Consider the following 16,773-nt stretch of genomic DNA (forward strand, 5'->3'; position numbering starts at 1 on the left):
TTGATGATCAATTGAACATTGGATATTGAATATTGAATATTAAGTAATGATATGTTATATTGAATTTGGCAATTAAGCTCACCAATTCATTGTGAAGTTTACTGTTTCATACATTTGAACTTACTAAGCATTCGAAATGCTTACTTAGTTATTTTTTTCTTTCTCTATAGATAGTCAAATTGCGGAACTCGTCAATCGGACTTCACAAAGCTCACATTATTCTTTTATCGATTCGATAGCCTTTTGATCATTTTGTAGCTTGGTTTTATGGCACGTATAGAGGTGTTATAGGTGTGTTAAATTGTATCTATTAGCTTAGTTTGAACTTGGTTAGGTTGTGAAGTAAGATATGTTAATGTATATGTATATATATGTGTGTGTTTTAAGGTATGTTTTGATCATATTGTGAGACCATATGTATAGTGCTTGAATGGTTTGTTTGAAAGTGCAAATGGTATGTTTTGAATAAGGAAATGACTTGGTTGATGATTTGAATAGCTTGAATGCTATAATACCCAATTATTGCCCGGGCCCAACTATACTCACTAAAATTGACCCAAAACCCAAATTACAACCAAACCCAATTAAAAACGAGGCCCAATAAGGCCCAAACTAATAACACTGTACAGCCCCCAAAAAATAAAAACAGCAAACTCCAACAGCAAGCAGCAGACCAGCGCTGTACACACTCCCACGTCGCAATAACTGCCGTTTCCCCTAGCGCCGTGCACGTTCATCCTGCAAATAAGCCACGAACCACGAATAGCACAAGGAACAGAAGGATAACAAATATATTAAAAGAAAACAACTGATTGTAAAAAGGAGGGAAGTGAAAACTGTTTTTTGAGAGAAGGGAGTTTTTCAGGATTGAAAGGGGGAAAATTAAAGAAAAAAAAAAGAGATAGGGAAAGGGGAGAAATTTTGTAAAGGAAAATTGAAAGAGAATCAAAAACAATTTCTTGAAGGTAATTAGTCAACCCTATTTTTCTTTTCTTTTGACCGTTTTGTTCCTTTTATTTCTTTTTTGTTCTTTTTTTTTTCTTCTGCTTTCTTTCCTCGTTTTTAAAACGAAAGCGAAGCAAAGAAGAGGGAGAGGGGTTCTTACCAGCGGTAGCGCTCCGTCGTGGTGCCGTCATGGTCGTTGTAGTTGATCGGAGATGGGTCTGAAATGGTGGAAAGGGGGCTGCGGCAAACTCAAAAATGACAGACAAAGGGAATGAGTTTTGGGTTTTAAAATGGGTTCAAAATGGGCCATTTGCATTATTAGTCCTTTGTTTTTTTTGGGTGATTATATCAGTTTTTTTTTATATTTTTAAATTAGGCAATATATTTTAATGTTGTTTTTAGTTCAATCCATGTTGCTGCGCAGTGCTTGACCGGTTTGGATAATTTTCTCTTTTGATCCTCCTTCTGTTACGCGTGATTTAATTTGCCCCTTTTCTCATTTTCAATTTTCGAATTTAGCCTTTAACTTCTATTTATTTTCAATATTAATCCTTAATTTGTTATTATTTTTTAAATACTGTTAAATTGTTTATTACTATATTATTATTAGCATTTATTATTATTATATTATATTATTATTATTATTATACATATATTATATGCGCATTATGTGATAATATTTATATGTATACACTTTAAACATTTTATATACTTTATTATTATTATTTATTATATATGCGTATATACATTTTACTTTATAATATTTATATGCTTTCCATATTTTATAATCTATAGATGTTTATACATGCTTTTATATATGTATATATATTCATATATTATTCAAAACTTTTATAAATATATTTTCCATATATTTATATATATATATATGCCCATACTTTCATAATTATTAATACATTATGCTTACGTTTTATTTTATGTCAATTCATTATATTTTATAATTATGTTCTTCTTATAATTTTTGTACACATATAATTTAAATTAAAGTAATGATTTCATGTTATGCATCAACATTTTATCATACTTTTAAAATATATATATTTTGGTTTCGTTAATATTAAATTTTTTCTTTTTTTTCTTTTTTTAAAAAACATTTTAATATTTGGCAATTATGATTCTCGAGAAAGATCGTGTCCTAACTTACTGGATCGTGATCATTTTTTTCGATGAATTTAACATGCTAAGTATTCATTTCACAATAAATTTGCAATTTTCAAATAAAAGCTTATTCTCGGGAATTCAAAACGTCGGGTCCTAACTTACTGGTCATGACATTTCGTTATCTCGAAATAAGAATTTCTAAAACAAAAAACAATATTTCGGTATTTTGAAGATATAAAATATTGTGCCCTAACTTACTGGGTGTGGTGTTTTATTTCTTTGAAATGAGAATGTTTTATCATTTTAGATTCATTCACGGGTTAAAAATTTCTATTTAAAATCTTTTCAAATTTTCGACATCAAGACATAAAATAATCAAATTTGGTACCGATTTTTGGGCGTCACGAGGGTGCTAACCCTTCCTTGTGCGTAACTGACTCCCGAACCTGTTTTCTCAAATTTTGCAGACCAGAATTTTTTTTTTTGGTGAGCTGATCACACCTTAATAAAGGATCGGTGGCGACTCCAATTTTTTTTTTTTGAAAGTCGATAACTTTTATTTTTGTTTTCAAAAAAATGGTTTCGATACATAGAAGTTTAGTTTGTATTTTAAACAAGTTGTTGCATGTGTTTTGGGGTTAAGTGTGATGATTTGAATTGGTTGGTTTGGTCCATGGTAAATGAAGTTGTAGTGTGCATATTGAATTGATTTTTAACATATATTTTTACTGTATAATTTAACACAAATAAATAATAAACCCAATAAAATTTAGGATGAAACCATACTAATTATTTTTAAACGATCCTACCTATTGTTTAGAAACAAATCTCATAATTGCAATTATTCTTTATTTCTTTCCTATTATGAGTAAATTAAAATTTCACTAATAATAAAATCATGTTATTTTATAGTTTATATAGATTAATTTTTTCAAGGTTGGTTGTTATTTTACTAAACAATGTTATTTTTAAAATTTGAATTCGAGTCCCTACTTAAGAATACTGAAGGAGCATAAGTCGATTTACTCTCTATCCTAACTGATGTTCCACACATAAGTGAGAGAAATTTCGATAAACAATCTTACAGAACCTTGCTCAGTGAATAATTTTATTTAACAATTATTTGAATCAATTAATGTTAATATACTCTTACATGAGAAGTAATTGTAACTCCTAATAAAATAACTGCAATAGTACAAAGCAAAATGACAACCAGAAACCCTCCACAAGCACACCAAATGCGTTTATATAGGCTTATTCAAGCCCTGATCAAGCCAGCTTTTAGATAAATTTTATGATCAATTTAAAATTGATTTTATCTTTCAAAATATCAAAGTATAACAATCAGCTTAATCCCAAGTAAAACGATAACAATAATGTATGAGATAATGAAAATCGATCCTTCCTCTTTAAATTTGATCAGCTTCATTAAGGACGGAATAAAACATGAACTCAGGAACATCTGTTATTAGTGTAACACAGAAGATCCAAGTAAAAAAATACCAACATTTTATTGCAATTAGTTGTTCTGGAATTGCTGTCTAAAAATTTGTCCAATAAAAAATGGATGTAACAAAGCATCAAAACTGGAAAACATGAAGCCAAAAATTTGTCCAATAAAACTTTGAGTTTGGCTTCTGCTGGACGCACCGGTGTGGAATGAATTGGATGCTGAAGATGTAACAATATTGTCTTGCAGAGCTGCAATGTATGTTGGAACCGGCATCTCCTGTGGTAGCATAGGCACTGGAGCTTTGAAAGAAAGGATGTCGATAACCTGCGGTATCGATGGGCGGTCAAAATAGTTTGGGTGAGCACAGGCCAGCCCAACTAAGAGCAGCCGTTCCATTTGTTCTATCTCGTAATTGCCATACAATTGTGGGTCAGCAGCATCTAAAAGGCTCTCTTTCCCATACAGTTCCCAAACCCATTCCACCAGTTTTGTCTTGAATCTCTTGCCATGCCTTTCTATTACAGCAATGGCTTTCTTTCCGGAGGCTATTTCTAAGGCAACAATACCAAAGCTATATAGATCCGATTCCTTAGTGGCTTTGTATGTGACAAGACACTCGGGTGCTATATAACCATCAGTCCCAAGCAAAACCGAAGTTGTTTGAGACTCTTGTCCATGGTCAACAAGCCTAGCCAGCCCAAAGTCACCAAGCTTGGCATTGAAACTCAAATCTAGCAGAACATTACTTGACTTCATGTCTCGATGCAGCACACATTGATCACATTCTTCCTGCAGATAGAATAACGCTGAGGCCAATCCCATAGCGATTTTATACCTTTTATCCCACGTCAACAAGCATGGCTCTCTACGCAGATGGAAATCGAGACTCTTATTTGGAAGAAAATCATACACAATCAGAAACTCCTTATTGTCATGGCACCACCCAATGAGTTGGACCAGATTTCTATGCCTCAACCTGGCAATAGTTGTAACTTCTGATAAATACTCTTTCACCCCTTGTTGAGAATTTGGAGTTATCCTTTTGACAGCAATACTGCAATTAATGTCCCTCAAGAAGCCTAAATAAACCTTCCCAAAACCTCCCTCTCCAAGCAGACCTTCGTCAGCAAAATTATTGGTTGCAAATCTTAGCTCCTTGTAGGAAAACTTCCTAGGTGCTGTCACCATTTCCATTTCTACGTTGACAGCCATGGTCCCATCTTCCTTCCTGCTGTATTTTCTCCACCGGTAGAAAAACCAAATTAAACCCAAAACTGGGACCAAAGCAGATATGGCACCAAACATGGCTAAAACAATCCATGGCCATGTCCTCTTCTTCCTTCTTGGTTCGACCGGAGAATTGCTTGTGCTTGTTGTTGCTACAGGTGCAGCTGTTGGAGAATAGATAGCTGTATTCATGGAAACTTGTAAGGTAGAGCTGAAATTCCAGGAATAAATAGTGTGTAGCTCAGTCGATCTGTTAAATCCAGTAGCTCCTGAGAAGCCAAAAGTGACCCATTCCGGTAAATATTGGCTAAGGTCCAGCGTTGCGGAAAGACTGGATGAGTTCTTACGAGTAAAATCATCAGCATCAACAAAAGTAACACTCAAGTTTTTTGTACTAGATTTGAAAGTGATGAAAGCATTAACTCTTCCCCCATTTTCAATATCACTCCACCACCATGCGACGGTGGGGTAAGAAGTCTTGACAGAGTTTATATCAATGCCCACGTGCTCTGACATCCCCGGAGGATCCCAATCACTCCGATGCGTATCAAACTCCACTGCAACAAACTTAGAGTTCGCGTCATAACTCAAACTCGGATAGCAAGCTTGAAGTCCGAAGCAAGCACCTTCGGAATGAGTAGGGATTTTTGAGCCATTGGGAGCAAGGAAAAACGCAAACCCACTACCGTATGAGCTGCTATGGAAGGAATCAACGGCGAAGGAAATTTGAGTGGTGAAATCTGCAAGTAGGAGATCTCCAGATGAATTGTTCCAAAGACGCATTGGCTTGTAGTAAGTAGCTCGACCAACACTACCATTTAGACCCTGGTCTGTTTTGTTAGCAGTGAGTAGGATTGCGTTGCCTGATGCGTATGCATCAGCTTCATACACGATGCGATGCGTATTTGAGTTGAAATCAGGGAAAGTGAAATTGATGTTATCGTCATCATCCATTGATGCAGCCTTTGGAAGACGAACAACAAGGATGAATAATAATATGCAGAGAAATGCAGGTTTTGGAGATTTTACATACAAATTCTCAGCATTTTGAGCTTTCTTCATTTTCAGAGTAAGGATTTTGAGGAAAGTTGCTGCAAATGCATGCGAGGTAATTGACGTTCAAGTCTGGAATAAGTAATTTGCTTAGTCAATAACGTAAACATAATAATTAAAAAGAAAGTGTGGGAACCAAAAAGCACCGTTTAGATTGTAATCTTTCTATGCTTAGCGGCGTCAACGAAGACTTATTTTTTTATTTTTCTTTGGTAACTATTGAGGTTTGAATCTTGTAATTCTCGATAATATTGTTTTTAATATTTGAAATCAAAGCTTCATAATAAAAATATATGTTTTTTATTACCAAATGTAAAAGAGAATTAGAGTAAATATATGTTTATGATTAAGTCAAAATTAAAGTTTCAAGTATACATTTAAACCATAATTAAATTTTATTTATACAATTACACACTGAATCAAAGTTCATCTATAATTTTAAGGACTAATTTAGAAAACCAATGAAAAGTCTTTTCAATAAAAAATTATTTTACCATAAACAGCACCCACACCTTAATTACTGCACCAAATTGCTCAAATGCAAAAAGAATTAAGGCCCACACGCATATATATATTATTTTAACAAAATTCTTTTAACAAAATTCAACCCATCCCTTAATTAAAGCACCAGTACTTTTTGCATATTTTCACTACAATCTCAAACTTTGTCAACCCACTATATCTACAAGTTTTTCACTTTAAATTTAAATTTTAAGGGTGGTAGGTTGATTGGTATTAATATTATTGTCAGTGTGGTAGGACATGAGTTTGATACGCAGAAGCGTTTTATCCTCTTATTTAAGTAGGAGAGACTATGACCAATGAGTAATTTTAGATATTATATCAAGAAGAGCAAATATAATTAAAGCTTATTATGAAATTAATGTTAAAAATGAAATGGTAAGAGTTTTGGGTTTTGTCAATAAAAAAGATTGGATAGAATTCTCTCTTAATATTTCATATCACTGCCAAAAATTCTTCAATATGGTATACAATTTTGCCTTTCCCTTTCTTTATGTTTTGCTTCATTGCTATAAAATAATTAACATTTTACAAGTCTGGTTTTCATATGTGCCTGCCTATATTACAGAACATTTTTCTAGATTCGTAATGGAAGCAAGTTGTATATAAGATCCCATTCCTCTATTTATTTTCTAATTATTTAAAATAACTCTATAAAGATTTCATCATATAATAAGTTCATTCTATATGTTATTCTAATTCATGGTAAACTACAAGAGGAAGGCAAAGCTCTAATAGTAATGCAACTAGCACGACTCAAACTTAGGCCACACCTGGGGTGGTGAATATCCTGACCATGGGTGAAGCTAGAAAACCTTTTAGGATGCTGAAATTAAATTGTATGTTTTTACGATAGTTAAAACGTAATTTTACCATTTTAATAGCCTATATCTTTATAATTTTTAAAAAATTAAATTAAATTTTTTATCATTTCCAAAAGGTAATCTATGATTTTACCATTACAAATTTAAAATTTTAAGAGGTTTAAATCAACATTTTTCATTTTAGTGGGAGTTAAGTCCCTACCAATCCCCATAAATTCACCGCTGATGACTAGGGTAATACACGAGGTTGGTTGTAATCCATTATGAGCGTAGTTTGGACATTAGTGCATCAAAAAGGAAAAAAATAAAACCAAAAAGCAATCTTTTGAGTATGTTAACCATATATACGTTTCAATTTTGGGCGGTAATATATGTAGTTGAAACACAATTTATGTCGTTGTTGAGTTGATCGAACTACACAAAAGTTGGATATGGAGCAAAGGAAATTAAGAAAATAATTAACTATTGACTTGAAAAGTAGTGAATTGAACTGAAAAAGCAATCACATAATGCTATCAAGACATGTGCTTAGTTTAAAAATAGGAATAATAGTGAATTGAGTCTTAATTCGATTGACATTAATATTATTATTAATGTAGAATAACGTAGATTCGAGTGTAATAAAATATATTATTCTCCTATTTAAATGTTGGAAAGGAGTTTTGAATAATTCTAAACATTATATAAAACAACAGATAAATTAAATGAATATTAATCAAAGAGATATATATATATATATATACATATATTATCTTTTGACTATTTTACTTACGCCTTGTTTGGTTCGCTGTAATGGGTAAACCAGCATGTATTCTGTGGGCCCCAGCTATTCCGGCGTTTGGTTGGATGTTTACATTAAGCCCCTATTCCCAACTCTTTGCTGCTTTCTATTCCGGACCGAAAGGTCAGTTTTCATGCGTTTTAGGTTGTCCCGATTCCTTCTTCCCTGTTTTACCCTCCCAAGCCGAAAGCCACCTCCACCTCCACCCTCTCCCTCCCGATTTCTTCCGGCCTCATCGTTTTCGAGCAGGAACTAGGGCTCTGTCAAGGTTATTGATCTCCAAATTCCGGCCACCCGATTCCTTTCTGGGTATGTTTTGGATTCCTATTTCTCTGAAACTTGTAAAAAACAGTGTTTGCTTTTCATGGAAATTACCGACTGCATTGGTTTCTTGATTGATTTAAATGGAAATTGAATGGTATTTCTCTGTGCTAATTATATTTGCTCGAATGTGATATCCTATTTTTGCTTTAAATGGATATGAAAACTATTTGGTTCTTTTGGTTTAGAAACGTTCAAATACTCATGATTACTTCTTTATGAGTTCAATAGTCTGCGTGAAATAACATTTTCTGACTAGTATCTCATTTCGAAATTAAAGCTCAGAGAAGGAAAATTTCGGGGAGGGGGTGGAGTAAATGGACCTTGCTTCTTGGCATTTCAAATGTACTGTTTAGTATAATTGTTGACTTGTACTACATCTCTGTAAATTCACAATAGTTTCCTGCATCATGTTCAGGTGTTGTTGTTTTTATACAAGATTATGCCTTAACTAATTACAGCAAATGTGATTAATGGTTTTTTTCCCATTCAATTTAGATTTGGGTGGAAAATAGTTCTTTTTATAGTTTCCCCAAGTGTTGGAATTTGATCATCATGTAGGATGTAGAGATCCTAAATTGAATCTCACTTAAAGAAATCTGAATTACGTATAAATGACAGAATAATTGTGAGCATACATGCGGTCACGTACGTTTATGGTTATATTACTTGTTTGCTGTGTAGAGATACATATGCTTTACATTCATTTAAAGACGGAAATATGCTATTAAACATTGTGCATTTTGGTTAATTACTAATGTAACTATATGATCTTTGCCTTAAAATGTAGTCAGATTTTAAAGTAAATAATAGTGCCTGCTTAGTGTAACACAAACCTTTCGTTTATGGCGAGTATTTGCTAAATCTTGTTTCCCTTCTTGTCTGGTTGTTGTTTCCTCCCTACAGACTAAGTAGCATCTTCTTCAAGGTAGTGATATTAGGCTCCAGGAAATCAGTTGCTCTGAGATTTTCATTGTTCCTATGACTTCTTTGGTTGTAGTTATTACACTTAAATTGACATGAATCAAGCTGGATAGAATTCAAGAAAGAAGAATTAGAGAAAAGAAGCAAAAGTAGATAAAATTAAGTGAGAGAAGAATAATTGAGTGGAGGAGAAGTTTTAAGTTTTTTTCCTCTTCATAACCTCCTGCATTCATAGTAGCAAACATTTTCTAACAATGTGTACATAGTAACAACTATAGTAAAAGAACAACTTTATCCTGAGCAGCTATGATAATTAACTAACTAGCCTAAGCACACTGTTCCTGTAACACATGGCACTCTGTCATCCTAACCCAATTATGCCTGTATCAATACCGGTTGTTGAAAACAATTTTTTCCTCAAGGGTTGACCGATTGGTTGTTTTTATTATGTAAACGGTGTATTTTGATTGACGCTGCTGCTGCGTTTGTTTAATTGGATGTTAAATTTTGAACTTTTAACCACATAAATAAGGTTAATAAGTTAAAAGAAGAAGCATAGTTAATTGTTTGAGAGTTTGTTGTCCATTTATGTGGTTTTCTTTGGTAAATAAAAAGGAGATATAGGTTTACCAGGGAAATTAGCAATCCCTGTGTTCCCTACATCCTTGTCTCGTTGAAGCAGTCCCCTAATACTGGGGTTTGATTGAAAATTAGCATATGTGATGTCATATATGATCTTGTTTGTGGTTGAAATGTTAAAATGTTAAAATGAACTGAATGCAGCAATGGAGAATCCAAGACATAGACAATCATTGATGATATTCTAATGAAATGTCATCTATGAACTGGTAGTCCAATGCCTTTTTTTTTTTGTCCTGGTTTCAGCGTTGTGGGCATAACAATTGTGGCTTCAGGCCTTGCAAAATTTGATATAGAATGGCCTATCTAAATCATGTGTGATTGATTTTAATACTAGTTGAATGCTTAGAAGTGTAAATTATTTTGTATATTAGCACCCTTGTTAAATTTCTTGCGCCTGGTGTATCTGACCACTGTTGTTCCAGTAAATTGATGTTCTATGTGAAATTTTGTAGGTATTGGATTGTTAGCTACCGATTTGCTCCAGACATAAATCGTTCGCAAGCTGAAGCTCTAGTTGCAATTCAAGAGGTTTGGTATCTTATCCAATCTTCTAAACTAAAGAAAAATTGTAAGACTTCAAAATCAAATACAGAGAAACACAGTAAAACACATACATGCTGATTTTTTGCATATGGTTGTGGATGTGTTTGGTCTGTTGTAAATCATGCTTCCTGACCTTCATATTATCATGAATGCATACGTTAGATTGCTAATGTTCACATGCAAATGATTTTACCCTTATTATCATGTATGAATCGGTTGTCCAAAAAATGAACTTGCGTCTGAGTGGTATGATTATGCTAAATTGCTAATTTCCATTTGCTTAATTGAACTGTATGATTATGATGAGCTGTAGACTGTTGAGTTTGTCATAGATCATTTCAAAATAAGTAACATACTGCCATTTTTTTTGTTTATGGTATATGCAGCAATTCATCATGTGCATTTTTTAGGCTATTAGTAAAAGATGATGTTAGATTAAGCTGTGTTGTGGATCGTCTGAGTTGTACATGTTGCTTTTGTTGAAGAGCCAAGCCTTTTTCATTTTCTGTGCTGTCATATTGCCATGTATTCACATACAAGCCTTCTATATTCTTCTTATTTCAGGGGCTATAGATTTTAGCAATTGATTGAACTTAATTTTAAAGCACAAGTTTGAATGAATTCCTTCTATTTTGCTTGTTTGTATGCATGTTACTTTCGTTTTGCTGGAATTCTTTGAGGGATGATGGGCTCAATTACGATACTTCATCATTGAACTCAAGTTTCGATGTCTACGAAACTATATATGTTCTGTTTTTTTTTTTTGGTTTACTCCATAGTAATGTTTTTATAGTTATATTTTGCAACTGGTGATGTAGAAAGTTGATTTTTATTGGTATTGAAAAATTTGAATTTGGGATTGAATTTCTTAAGTTGATGTAGTTCGAAAATTTTAATTGAATTTTTAAAATTGGATCATTAGATATAATCAAGTAAAGAACTTGATTAAAAACAAATATTCAATATATTAAAATTGGATCAAGAGATATAATACAATGAATAAATTGTAAGGTGATTAAAATTGTAGGAATAAATTAGAAATATTTTATTAAAATAAAATAATTAAATGTGTATATTCATATACACCACATTAATTAAAATATTTTTAAATAATTAAAATAAAAAATATTATTTTAATAATATTACACATATATCGACTTTTGAACCAGTGGCAACTACTTCAGTACAAAATAAAAAAGGTAATTAAGAAGCAGGCTCATTCATAATTTTTTCCCCACAGAATGAATGATGTTATTTGCAAACAAAAGCAGTCATCATAAATCTTCTCCCAAATTTTCTGTGTCATTGATATAAATATAAACCAGTTAATGTGGTATATTAATATATAAAAGGAAATGAGTCTATGCTCTATTTATAAAAGCAGAAGCTGAGTCTTGAAATTTTAATGAAAACAGTATACTAAATTGATCTACTTATAAAAGCAGAAGTTGAGAGTGGAAATATTATATGATGAATTGCATGTGCACCCAAATTTAGGCATTTAAGCATAGCCATGTTCAGTATTTACTTTAACCATGTTTGCTTTAAGTGACTATTCTCTTAAACCGCATTTCTAGCTAACACGTTCTCATTTTCATCGTTTATGTTGGCTTTTATTGATTAAAAATACCAACACCATTTATTGTAATCATGTGCTTTCAAGTTTCAACTTCTACTCTTTTGTTATATATATTTTATTTTAATACAATGATACACGAGATATAAATTGCAAAGGTAATTTTAATTTCTATTTTTTGCTTCGTTAAGATTCTAAATTTGTATTGTTCATTTTTCTTTGATAGTGTGATATTGGTTCCTACTGAAGCGGCTTGTTTGATTGCTTCCTCCATCCACAGTTGACCGTCTTCTTTTGATACAATCACTGTAAGTTTTTTGGCAATTAAATTATTTAATTTTATTTTACTGTTATTGAAATTATGATTGGAGAAATGTGACCCTTTTACTGCGATTTGACAATATGGAACACATTAATATCTTGCAGTAATGGCTCGTCTGCCTTTAATTGCACAAAGTGTGAGGCGTAAAAGAATTGGTATTGCATTGACAATATGGTTGGAAATCTGTAGAATTGCGATTTGGTTCTTATTTACAATGGGTGCCAGCCTTAGCCTACATACTTATAAACCAAGGATTAGGTCCTATACCACGCGACCAGATAGAAACCAAGGGGGTTCCTCATCTTCAAGGAAGAAAAAGAAGAATTCTACTGCAGGTGATAATATTTCTTCTTCATTTAATGACGCTGCCACTTTATTGGCCGAAAACATGCGGGCCATTGACGAACAAATCAGTAGGAGTATTGCCTCCGATGTGGTAGTGCAACAGAAGTCAGAAGAATTCCAGATCATCCAAGAAAAAGCTACAAATTTATATTCAACCTTATGTGAAGTAGAAGGTTTATCTGTGGATGAGTGGCATCGAGCTTTGAGTAAAATTCCAGATCATCCAACTCAAATGCTCGTTTTCTTTAGTTTACCTTCTGAGGCCCGGTTGGAATGGGTCAGAAGATTTGTTTTTAACCATTAAAAATCAATGTTCAAACTTTTTGATGTTATAAAACTATATAACATATGGATTATGATGTAGAATTTCATTTTCATCTAACCTTTTGTTAATATAAGTTAATTATGTTTATGTTATTATCAAGTTATATAATGATTTTAGTAAATTCATATAAGAAAATTTATTAGTAAGAATTTTATGAAATTATATATTATTATTAAATTATATGTAATAATAATTATTTTGAATTATACAAATTGTATAAGAATATTTATTACTAAAGAATTTTATTAAATTATATATTTTATGAAATTATATTTAATAAAAGCTAATTAAATTATATTTTATAGTATTATATATTATGATTTTAGTAAATTCATATAAGAATATTTATTATTAAGAATTTTATTAAATTATGTTTAATAAAAATTAATTAAATTATATTTTATAGTATTATTAAGAATTTTATTAAATTATATTTAATAATAATTATGTTAAAATATGATTAATTGGTATTTATTATTTTTATTAATAATCTTATTAAAAATTAATAACAATAACAATAATCATCTACCTAACAAAAATTCTGCTAAGAGTATTCTAGTTATTTTAGTTTTTTTCCTTATGTTATTACACCTCTATTACATTCAACCAAACACAAGAATATCATTACGCCTCTATTCCATTCCATTCAACCAAACAAAAAAATTACCTATTACGCCTCTATTCTATTACGCATTTATTCCATTACGCCTCTATTCCATTACAGTGAATCAAACGTGCCCTTACTGTTATTTTGATTTCATCGTTACTTATTGTTATGTAAACAAAATTACTAATGAATAAAATATTGTCTCGAGATATAATATTGAAATTTGATAGTTGAGTTTGGATTGAGTCCTAACTTTGAATTTCACTTTTTTTTAATTTAGTATAACAATGAAATTGAAACTTAGATATTGCAAATGAATAATTGCGAGTATGATTGATGATTAAAATAGGTTTGAATGATAATTGTGATTTAAATTTTATGATTATGTAATGAGACCATCTGAATTACTTTGGCAACATAATATAATATCACATATTTGGATTCGATTACCGAATCGAATATGGAATGCTACATATAGTGACGAGTAAGTATCACCCGATAATATAATAGTCCTAACATGAGTTATTTGTTCAATCTAATTATCTCGTAGACTATCACAAAATTACTACACCAAAGACACAAATCCTAACAAAATTACAAGAATGTCAATGAAATTTAACACTTATAATACAGGGATTCCTATTCCACCACAATGCCAATAGTACTCGATTGATTTCAAGATTTACATAGAAACATCAAGGTAAATTCGTAATGGTAAAGTGCACTTACAAAATCTTGAAAATCATTCATAGAAATTTTAATACTCATCGGTGTCAAGGTCATAGTAATATCATTCTATTATCAACTAAAACGAAATTAGTTTAAAAGTATGATGATTAACTGAGTTTTGTTTACGTAGTTTAGATAAAATAACTCTATGTTTACGGAGCCTCGTTCAAGATATATTCCAACTCAAATGCTAAATCAAACAATCATAACAATCCATCTCTACCGAGTAAAGCTCATAACCCCATTATAAACCAAGTTTATGCGGTTCCAATAGACAACAATAGATCACTCAACCAACATCAAAAGCAACTCTTTACTTTGCTCAGTAGTGATCACCAACAAAATAAACCAAACACTCAACACAAGAAAAAGATAAAAGGCTGGGGAGAAAGACACTTGTGAATTTGAAGATTTTCCAGCTCTCAAAGTCGTGTGGTACCAAGGGGAAAGTGACGCCTATTTATAGGATGAAATGTCAGATTGAGATCACAAGATAATCTCCTCTAAAACAGCAGATAAATCTCTTGGGAAAACCCTCGAGAAAAACTAATAACTTTTGATTCAACAAGGTGATAAGAATAAAAAATTAATATTTATCTAACAAACTCATGGGATCATCATAAAGATTGATTGAAACGCTTCAAAATCTTAGCCGAAGTACATCGTTGTTATGTCAAATATATCACAATCTTGTAATTCATAAACAACTCAAACCAAAAAGGAAGAAGCCTTCCCATAGCCCAAGCAAAATTTTATTCTTGTTCTAACAGGTCATCGAACGAGTAGCAACCAAAGCTCCAACATCAGCAAATAATTGGAGGATAAATTTTACAATAACTGTTGTAAAACATTTAGGACTTGGATACCCATTTGTGTTGAATATCCCTAAAAAACCTATTTCGAGAAATAAATTTCCTATATACATATTTTAATTTATATGTAATTACACTATTCAAATAAAAAAAAACTTTAATTAGTCTAAAATTTGAAAAATTAAATTGATTTGATTGAATTATATATACCCATTTTTATTTTAAAATTATTTGATATATATATATAGAAATATTTACAAATATTAAATAATAAAATTAGATTAATTTTAAATATAAAATATTTATTAATTAAATAAAATATTCTTCAATTAAATTTACAAATATAATCCATCATTAAACAAAAAAAGCTAAAAAAGCATTTCATAAATTAAAGATAAAATCATCACATTCACATACTATGTATATGACAATTAATAAATCAACAAATATAAAATAAATAATAAAAAATTAAAATCAAAATTAAAAAAGTGTCGACTAATACAATATATTCCGATCGATACAAACGAAATCAATCAATACAATTAATACTGATTCATGGGTCATCTGATTCAACTTTTTTTCTAAAGCGATGTATCGATAAATTTTTTGTTTAATCGATCCAATCGGTTTGGCCAGGCCAATTCTAAAAACCTTGTTCGTGTACAAAGATCAGTCGGTAAAATTGATTTGCTTGAGTTTGGAATTATAAATTTGTTAAGACTTAGACTATGTTTGATAAATTGAAAAGTTAAATACTGAAAAAATAACTGTTAAAAAAGATATGTACTTAAAAATTACTTTACTAGTTATTTATTTCTAGAAGAGAAATAATATAAAAAATTACTTTACTAGTTAAATGCATTGATTTATTAGTTAAAAAAAACTATAAGGTGTTCATAGGTCAGGTCAAGCCTAAGCATAATATTAATATATTTTATGCTTGTCCAAGTCTCATCTGATCTAAAATTTGAACTTAAAATTTTGTTTAAATTCGCCCATATTTGTAAAAGACTTAACCCAAGCCCATTTTAGGCCCACTATATTATTTTTAATTTTTTTAAAAAAATATTTATATTGTTTTATCTAATATTTAATAATTTTATACCTTTTTTTATTTATTGAAAATTTTTATATAGTCGTCATAACATTTTTTTTATTGTTTACATTAGAATAGTATTATATATCTATTATAAATTTTTTTAATGTTTTCCAAATTACATAATATATATAAAAAAATATAATATAAAGTATTATAAACTTAGAATGAGTTGGACCTTAAATGTTCAAGTCCGAACCTGACCCATATTTTAAACGAGCTTGATTTTTTTGTTCAAGTTTATTTTTTTACCTAATATTTTTATTCCAAATCTTCCTAAATTTTAGACGGATCTTTGGATCTAGATGGATATCCTAACCCATGTGTAGCAGGCCCAATTTGCCCTGGCCATAAAAAAAAAACCTAAACATCAAAAGTCCATTTACAAGACCAAATTACATTAATTCCATTAAACCCAAATACAAGCCCAAATCAAAAACCCTAGCCCATAAATTACAAGCCCAACACCTAAAAACAGAACAAACCCTAGCCCCTAACCCCTCTCAGCTATTGCCGTCGCACATTAGCCACATCAACCTCCCTACGGCCTCTTTACCTGCAAGGACAAACAGTAAAGATAGAGAAAACGACAACCAAAAGAAAAAGA

General features: G+C 31.0%; 1 protein-coding gene and 2 long non-coding RNA genes across 3 annotated transcripts; 1 reads left to right on the forward strand and 2 right to left on the reverse strand.

The window, feature by feature from the left end:
• Nucleotides 1-459: 459 nt before the first annotated feature.
• On the reverse strand, nt 460-1,247 carry LOC128040629 (uncharacterized). Its single transcript, XR_008195434.1, has 2 exons — nt 1,106-1,247; nt 460-738 (listed from the first exon to the last, which is right to left on the reverse strand). It is a non-coding gene; the product is annotated as an uncharacterized LOC128040629 (long non-coding RNA).
• A 2,309-nt stretch (nt 1,248-3,556) lies between these two features.
• On the reverse strand, nt 3,557-5,806 carry LOC105779129 (L-type lectin-domain containing receptor kinase IX.1). Its single transcript, XM_012602875.2, has one exon. It carries the CDS (start codon nt 5,804-5,806, stop codon nt 3,584-3,586), a length of 2,223 nt encoding a protein of 740 aa, XP_012458329.2. The 3' UTR covers nt 3,557-3,583.
• Nucleotides 5,807-8,013: 2,207 nt separating this feature from the next.
• LOC105780866 (uncharacterized) lies at nt 8,014-13,014 on the forward strand. The gene is made up of 4 exons (XR_001129415.2): nt 8,014-8,233; nt 10,264-10,339; nt 12,157-12,238; nt 12,357-13,014. It is a non-coding gene; the product is annotated as an uncharacterized LOC105780866 (long non-coding RNA).
• Nucleotides 13,015-16,773: the final 3,759 nt, after the last annotated feature.

Source organism: Gossypium raimondii, chromosome 4, assembly GCF_025698545.1.
Source record: "Gossypium raimondii isolate GPD5lz chromosome 4, ASM2569854v1, whole genome shotgun sequence".
NCBI classification, from domain to species: Eukaryota; Viridiplantae; Streptophyta; class Magnoliopsida; order Malvales; family Malvaceae; genus Gossypium; species Gossypium raimondii.